This window comes from Pleurodeles waltl, chromosome 5, assembly GCF_031143425.1.
Source record: "Pleurodeles waltl isolate 20211129_DDA chromosome 5, aPleWal1.hap1.20221129, whole genome shotgun sequence".
In the NCBI taxonomy this organism is placed as follows: domain Eukaryota; kingdom Metazoa; phylum Chordata; class Amphibia; order Caudata; family Salamandridae; genus Pleurodeles; species Pleurodeles waltl.
In genome coordinates, this window is record NC_090444.1 from 1,033,058,623 (window position 1) to 1,033,067,702 (window position 9,080).

A 9,080-nucleotide genomic window follows, 5' to 3' on the forward strand; every position below is an offset into this window, starting at 1 on the left:
TAATGCAAACCCCAGGGTGCTGGGGGCCTAAGGCCCCCTCTGATGCACCCCCAAAAAATATTTGTGGACATGTGAAGCACACGCATGCCCTAGGGGCATGTGTGTGCTACATGTCATAATAATGCATTTTTAAAAATTGCACATGCTTACCATCAAATTGGATTTGGTGGTAATTGCATTTCCTAAATGCCCATTTCGCATTTAGGAAATGCTTGATACAGGTGATTTGGAAATCGCAAAAAGGAATTCCCTATTTGCGATTTCCTATTTAGAGAATCGCAATTTGCAATTCTCTAATTGGGGTCACAATTTTAAGGAATCGCCATTTTAGTGATTCCTGAAAATTGCACAGCGAATGCCTTTCATACATCTTGAAAGGCATTTTTGCATTCGCAAAAGGCCGAATTTTGCGATTCGCACAGTTTGCGAATGTAAAATTGCTTGATACATCTGGCCCTAAATTCGATCTCTGTGCTCAGTGTGTGTCTGCAAGTGTAATGGAAAAGGGAAGAGGTGGGATGTGTCTTTCTGTGCCGAAATCCCTGCTTGAGCCAACAAAAACCTTCCCAGGATGAGAACCGAAAGGTGTGTAAGAATTGTTTCAATTAATTTGCAGTAGAGTTCCTGCCTTTTTAGGGAGCGCAGGAAACGGAGTGAACTTTTTGTTCTGGCGAAGTTTAGTAACCTTATGATTTAAAAAAAAACATACATACATACACATGCACTGTGGCTTTTGGTCAGTCCTCTTCGTTGCTGGCCTCTTTAGGAGTCATGACGCGTTTTCACTCTCCGCGCATAAAGGATGTGGCAGCGGGTTAGCTCACTTCGTCCATTGGTTGTTTTGCACTGCGAGTGATGACATTTAGGCCCATAATTATACTTATTTTGCGAAGCATTTGTGTCATTTTTTACGCAAATGCGGCGCAAACTTACAAACTAAAATTTTATTTTGTACTTTTGCGTAAATAAATTACGCAAATGCTGCGCAAAAAAATATAAATATGGGCCTTAGGATCATCGACTGTGCACAACTGTCTGGAAAAAAAGTGCACCTCAGTAGGAGGGTTGGTATATTTGGGCTGTTGGGCCACTCCAATTTATACGGTTGCAATTATCAGGGGCATAGCTTCGAGGAAGGGAGGTGTTTTGATGCATAATACCCACCTAAAAAACGTGTTTTTTGAAAAATAGTTGTCTACAGGTGATTTCTGTCCGGTATTGTAAGATGTCAGTCGGATTTCAGCAGGATTTTTTTGAATACACAAGCAAAAAAGCACACACATTCCATTCTTTATCTTAAAGTCTTCAAAAAATACTGGTTATTTTACAAAATATTGTGTTTTTTAACTCTTAGTATTCCTATCAATCCGCATTCCTAAACAGCCCCCACAATGCAGCTTGCTTGTCATATAATGTATTTAAACATTATGTGCCTGGCTATTACTTTAATATATTGCATATGTTTGTAAATTTAATTTTAAAACATCTATGCATTCATACTAACACCGGACCTGTTGGCTTTAGCAATGCTTGCTTTTGAAAGTGTGCAGCTTCGGATCTGTTCTAGAAGATGAGAAGAGGGACATGGGTTGGTTTTCCGGTAATGGCCTAATAAAAAGCTTGTCTCCCTTCCGCATGGCTACTTGAACTTTTCTTTTGATCCAGAAAATCAATTCATAAGGCAGGCATAGCAGCATAATGCAGGTAATGTGTTATAGCTCGCCTATAAATATAATTCTTGGTCTTGCACAATATTATTCTGTGTCCTGACTATATAATAATATATAACTATGCCAGAGTCCATCGCATATCCTTGGCATGCAAATGCTTGATCACCAAAACAAAATGTCTATCACTATATTACTGAAATGTGCTAAATAATTCTAACATAATTCTGATGCACTACGAAAAAAGCAAACACCAAGGTGAAACACAGGAGATTAAATAAAGGCATGGTGGAAGATACTAGCTGTGTTGGCAGAGGGCTATTCTTTCATAGAGACAACTAACATCCACTCGTGTTTTTGCTTTGCATTCTGGTAGGTGTAGTTTTGCTGTTTCCATTGCGAGAACTATAAGTGGCAAAGAAGCACACGTTGCTAAACGGGATGCTCACACTTGGCTGGCATGGATCTACTTAAAATCGGTTCAGGTAAACATTTCACTAGGCAGACTTTCCAAGCAAGAGTTCATTTTAAGTTGAGCGCATTTTCATGGCTAATGGGCTGTAGAAAAACGTCCACTCTTCATTGTGAAAGCTTGGTGTCTCGCTTACCTCGGCACTGCCACTGTCCGGGACCCTGCAGTAAACGTCGCCTGTAGAGGGGTCAAAGGAGTCTATGTAGGAGTCACAGTGGACGAACTGGCCGCCTATGAAGTTCTGAAGCACTAGACGGTTCTGTGATTCCGCCATTGTTAACGTAAACGAAGGGCTCGCTCTTTCCTCCAAGCAGCCAGTCTGTAGTGCTGGACTTTGTTATTGCTGTTGAGTTAAGGCCCTTCACCCCTCCTTTCGCCCTCTGAAAAGTCACTGATTAACAAAACAGAGGTACACAAGATGTGGTGAGAGGTCCCAAATACTGATTGCAAAATGGCGTTTCCCAAAAAGAATGAATATAAAAGTATGTCCTTACTGAATGACATTGTTGAAATAAATGACTTAATAATAAAAGATTCGCTGTTTACTATTGGGTGTGATCTGTTACTTTACGTGCATTTCTATAGCACATTTCGCCCATTCATATAGTCCCGGGGCGCATTTGGGGTCTGAGCATCCATTGCGGTCTTTGGATGCTGGTTAAACAGATTAAAGAGGGCGGGGTCTGTGGACATTATGATTAGCAATGGTGGTCACTTGGTAGTAGCCAGCTATCCCCTGTCATGGGGTTGTGTTTGATGTGAGCGATGAAGGACTTTGCCCTTTGTTTCATTCTGCCACAGAGCACGAGTTCCATTAATCATCTAAGGTGACTGCTCACCTACGAGGCATTAGCAACAGATTCTATGATTTTGATGCAATTATTTACACGTAGGGATGATCAATGTTTAAATTAACGTATTGTGAGTGGTTCTGATATAGGCCAGGGAGAGGATCTGAATGGACAGCTAAGGCGGCAATCCTCAGACAGCTACATGGATTTTTGTTGTGTTACAGACATTGCGACAACAGAGGATGGGTCTACATTGCTCTGGTTATCCTGATATGGCTGTACTTCGCAGGTAGTAGTGCTTAGCCAACGAATGGATTTGGTGCCCTGTTGTGCCTTGAATGGTGCACTGAGCGTTGTTTAACTTGTTCTACTGTGTGTATAACTATCTGGACTGGACAGGGCTGATGGAGGTTGTTGGTTCAGATGAGTAGGTCGGTGAGCGAAAATGGATGCTCTATGGACAAAGCAACACGATGGCAAATAAAATGACGTTGGTGCTGTATTGAGCATTTTCAGGTTGCAAAGGGTTCTGTCTAGTGGGCTCCAGTGTAAGATGACTACTTGACTAGTAAATGCTGTTGAGAGTTGACTGACAGCCAATGCGGCATATTGGAAATGAGTAGATGTATGTGAAGCCCTTGCACTGTGTTTGGTTGGTACTCATTGACACTGGGTGCCATTGAGATGCTTGTGATAATGGCATTGAAGGCACATCTGCCTAGGTGTGGCAATATGTGTGTGGATGTATATGTGTTGAGCGTTGGCTTGTTTTGTGGAAGAAACGCACACAGAGAAACCAGTAAGGTTCAATGGTCATCGATACGCAGATCATCAAGCAATCATTTAGTTATGATAAACATATGTAATAGGTGGTGTAGTAGGTTACCAGACCTTAAACATGCAGAAAGGGGAAACGGGGGTGATACTTAAATGTCCCCACGGCGTTCTTGGCCCCAAAAGCAGAGTATCAGCATAGGCCTTCCTAATGAGAACCCTCGATGTTCCAGTCACATAATAGGGTCACAGGCGGCAATGGGGCGGATGTTGGGCCTGGTATTACTCTCTCAAGGGCAGAGGAGGGTAAAGGGTCGGTTTGCAAAGGCAAGTATATTAAAGGGGTATCTTGTGAACCTTTAAGCGATGGTGTGCACAAAGAGCTTGTGGGAGGTGTCTGAGGGAGGCTGTAGGAGTAAAACAGGTGGTGGGAGGGGGGCAAAGAACCGGCGGTGGTGAATACATCATCATTTCGATGTGATACTACAGTTGCATTGGAAGCATATACTGTGGAGGGCGGTGATACACCTGAATGAAGGAGTCCCTCAGGCAAGCTAGGATGAAGCAAACCACATTCATGGGATGGTATGGGGTGGGAAGGCGAGGCAATGCAGGGAGAGAGAAAAACCCAGACAGTCGTGGACGAGGCAATGATTGCAGATACACAACACCGCAATTCAGGAGTCTCGCGAGCTCAATGAAGTGCAATATTTTCTTAACTGTAGACATGCTGTGCGTTCGATCTCAAGCAAGTAATAGGGTATTGCTGAAGGAGGTTCCCTACAAAGCACAGTGTTAACGACAGAATTGGGTGTCTAAGTCGAATGCACTCTTTTGTGATGTACGAGTGATCTGTGTGTGACAGGTTCGCACAGATGAAGGTCAGGTGCACCTTACCATGTCTCATGCTGGACCTCACTGATGCGGCCTCAAGGGATTACTTATGATCCCCCTGTGGCAGGGAATTGGACTAGCAGGTAAGGTTGGAAAGTCCATATTTGGGTAGTACAACAAATTTGCATACGTCTGTTCCCAGTAATATTGAGCAACAAAAAAAAAAAGTATGAAATGAAAGTGCAATGGGCATGACCTGTATGCTGAAAGTGAGGTAGATGGTGTGAAGCAAAGGAGGCAGAAAGTGGACTCCTGAGGAGTAGCAGCAAGCAGGGCCCATGCCAGCTCCACCAGCAGCTCAAAGATGCCAATTTCTCTACTGGCTGTCAATACTGTTCCCACCCAACTACACAACTCCAGGCACAATAGAAAGACTGAAACCACCATCATCCACCTGGCCATAGCTCCCGAACCCAGATAGTGTGGTGCTTCATGGCCACCAACATCCTCACCCCCACGCTAAAATGGAAATGGTCTCATCAACTTTATGTTCTGCCCCGTACAGATTAGCAGACAAGAAGTACAACACTGCAGGATAGAGAAACAAAAACCCACCTACAGCCCACCAGACGGCCTCCCTTGACCACTCCAGCCCACTATACAGGGACACGCCTAGTGTGCAGTTACGCTCAGGTAAATTTACATCAAAAAGGCATTATTTGAGTTCCCAATAACTATAATGTTGTTTCACCTATCTGCACAAAACTCTCTCATAAAAATGTTAAACAGGCTTTAGTTTGGCAAGTTAAGTTTAGTGCTGATTATTGAAGCTGGTACCCAAAAAAATGGGAAGAGGCTCAAAACAATAATTCCCATAAGATTCTTTGCTCTCCATCTGACAGGGGCAATAAATGGGAAACAAAAAGAATCATTGATTTGCTAATAATTTTGACACAGTTTTATAGACTTGCACAACACTTGGAAGACCTTCACCATATTTAGATTATTCTTAATAATTTGATTTTAACGTGGACATAAAGCGATAATATTTTTTTTAAATGCAGTTTTTCACATTTTAACTCCGAAAGGAATCTTTGCTCGCTGTAACAGAGTAAACACTGGACGGAATGACAAATGCAGCAAGAAACTAGAACTTTATTCAGGGACGTGCCTTTGTTTGGTTAAGTGTAAATCTGTTCAGTAGTTTTGGAGAAAATAACTTTGCAAACGTATCAGTGGCCTTTAAGGGGTTAAAAATTAAAGAGGTTGAAATCATTAGTTCGCAGACTGTTCTCAAACTGAGTTTGTTTACTGATAGTTGCACAAAGGAACTTGCTCTTGAAATCCATTCCTGATTTAAAGTACCAAAGGTGGGTCCACAACGTCTAAAATCAATTTGCGCCGTTAAAATTATTTTAAAAATATGTTTTTAAAAAACACGGCCGGGCCACAGGTGGAGTTGTGGTTAATCACCTGCAAGGCACTGTGTGAAGGCCAGGCCTGGGGGCAAATCTGTAATGTGCACAGCCAAAGTCCGGGAACAGAAGGGGTTGACCACCTACAGTGGCTAAGCAGCAGGGCCCAAGTGAAGGCCTGGCACTGCTGCCACCCTTTTATATGTACATCCAAATGTTGTGACCAACCCTAATCCTTGTCTGGGGCAGGTTGGTTGAGGGGCATGGCAATATGCTAAGCTATGCAGCAATCCCACTGCCTACAGTTCAAGTCTATGCACAGCAGAGGTTAGGCACCTGTGCCAGGTTGGTCACAGTGCCTGCACCATGTTGGATATAGTATACTATCAACAAAATTCAGATTTACTGCAAAAAAAAAAAAGAAATGTTAAAGTAGAATAACTTGTTAAAGTAGAATAGCTTTGGTTATAATGCCTTAATGTTTTTTTTTTTTTAAATCTCGGAAAATCAGTTTAAAAAAAAAACACATTTAAAGTACATTTAGGGTTAGAACTCACAACTCATTAAAAAAAAATAGAAATTGGTCGAAAAAGTAGTTAGAGCGCAGTTATATACTTTAAAATCATCTTCCACATGTTCAGGAAAAAAAAAAAATGTCTACTGCATGGGTACTCTCAAACATTTTCCCAGGGGCCAAAAAGTTTGGTCTGTGATGTGACTGAGGGCTGTATCAATGCCAGCGGAATGGTGGTAGGGCGAGAGGGTTGGGAGGACTGGCGGTTAAGTATTGGTAGGTAAAGCAAAGGGTATACATCCAGTGGCTGAATTGAGCAATATGAAACCAGAAAACCTGGGATTCTTAGCTTCCCCACTTTTCCAAATTGTGTGATCCTAGGCAATTGCCTAATTTTAGGTTCAGGGCCTGCACCATACAAATCTGCTTCTGTGTTTGATTTAATAAACTATAATGTTGTTCATCTATAATAGGAACCCAGGCCACTCAGAAAGTGCACATAACATCTGGCTTGCCTGCTTAATTCACTATTGGGGTATTTGTCAGGGTAAAAGTGAAAATTAATGTTTCTAAATTCTTGTTTGAACACAATCACATTTAAATAATACTTCTCATTGCAGTGATACAATAAATTATACTTAGGTGAAATGGACTGCGTGTTAACTTAATACACTTTTTGAATTTTGAAGTGACTGTTACATTTGTACACTTTTGCTGCAAGATGTCTTTAAAAATGAACTTGCTTCTAAAGTGAAGCTCAGGACTCCCTGGTTACTTTCTTTCCTTAATACCAGTTAACCTTGAAATAAACAATTGCCTCTTTATTTATGATCGAGTGAAGAGCAACCCTGCACTCCTGTTGCTCAGGGGGCCGCATGTAAAGGTCAAGTGGGCCGCACTTTGAGTATCCATGGTCTACCTCAACATCATAGATGATATCACAAATAACATCACAAATGACATCAGTGACATCATCAATGAGCTCATTTAAAATATCAGTGATGTCATACAGGAGTTCATGTGCAGTGCATGCCTTGGGCACACGTTACAGTAGGTTTAAACATAACTGGTACATTACAGGGTTTGTTTTTATAACCATAAGTGCACAAACATTTTATACAAAATAGCCCACTGAAATTCACGAGTTATAGTTATTTCAAGTCACTAGGAAGCGCTCCAGCATGCACAGTGTTATCATCGATGATGTAATTTCAAATGTCACTGATGTTATCATTAAAATGGCATTTTTAAATTGACATTTTCATCCAATTATAACTCCGCTTTAACATTTGTGCTTTTTCTAGTGAAATTCGAGGGAAATCTCATTGGCATTCAACTGCTGTTTTTTGAAAATCAGCAACTTCATCAATGATTACATTTAACATGTCATGAGTAATGTAATATGTGAGGCCATAAGCAGTGTATGATGGGAATGCAAGTTACAGTTAATCAACTATAACTGTCATATTCTAGTGCTGTGTTTTTTTTTTTTTTTTACATTAGCCGGTCTCTCATCCACCATACTAGAACACCACTGTGTCTTAGTAAGTTAACTAGAACATCACGAGAGAGAGTGAGAGAGAGAGAGAGTGTGTGTGTGTGTGTGTGTGTATATATATATATATGTGTGTGTGTGTGTGCGCACACACACCCCACCCCAAAATGTTTTACTATTTTAAAATTAAGGAGCTGTTAAGTGACCACAAAGTTGAGTTGGCCGAGGAAACAGATGTGCTGTACTGCTGTATGCAGACATCTGTTTTTATCTCCTTTAAAAATACATTACGCCTCAAAACTAAAAACCCATACAACCCCTCACATTGTTACCTCATTGGTTTCATGCATAAATTCTCATTTAGTTCAGCCTTGTCCTCAAGAAAGGCTTTCAATTCAACATCTTCTATTCCATCAAAATGACATTCAGGAGTGACTCATTTTTGTCTTGAATACAAAATGCTAGCATTCTAGTTGTTCATTAGAATTCTATAGTGACACTACAGTTGATCATTAGGAAGTTACGTGAAACTCAGGTGTTTCTGTATGTCAGAATGTTTTTATTGAAATGGATAAGGAAGATATTTGAGAACTCACAAAATGTGTTCTCATTTTAGTTTTCTAGAGCACTAACCATAATTTCTATCACAAAATGAAACCCTTTGTTTTGTTCATTTACTACAGTATTCTCTGTAGGAAATTCCTTTCAGTTGTACATCTTTGATCCCATCAAGATGGTGTTTAGGTGTGCCATAAATTCAGAATGTTAGAGGTCAGGTTGTTCATTAGAACTCTGGTGAAGCTGCAGATGGACTCTAGGGAGTTGACTGACCTGCTGCTACTGGGGGCACATTTCTTTCTGCATTTCAGAATGTTTTACTGATATGAACGGGAAGATGTTTAAGAACTTAGAGAATGTCTCCATATTTTAGCTGCGTAGACCATTAACCATTGTTTTCTGTGACAAAATGAGCTTCCTCATTACATTCTTTCATTTAGAAAGAAAATGCTTTACTTTTTACAGCTTTGATTCCATTAAGATGGCATTCAGGAGTACAACGCTTGTCATAATTAAAGAATGTTAGTTCTCTAGTGGTTCATTTGAACACTGGGGAATCA

At 40.8% G+C, this 9,080-nt stretch overlaps 1 protein-coding gene across 1 annotated transcript in view; it reads right to left on the bottom strand.

The window, feature by feature from the left end:
* The window catches only part of ALDH8A1 (aldehyde dehydrogenase 8 family member A1), a 231,340-nt gene extending 228,882 nt beyond the window's left edge, over positions 1 to 2,458 (bottom strand). Inside the window, exon 1 of the mRNA XM_069236749.1 lies at positions 2,276 to 2,458. Within this exon, the coding sequence (XP_069092850.1) occupies positions 2,276 to 2,413 (138 nt within the window). The 5' untranslated portion in view covers positions 2,414 to 2,458. The remainder of the gene's footprint in view (positions 1 to 2,275) is intronic.
* Between the last annotated feature and the right edge of the window lie 6,622 nt (positions 2,459 to 9,080).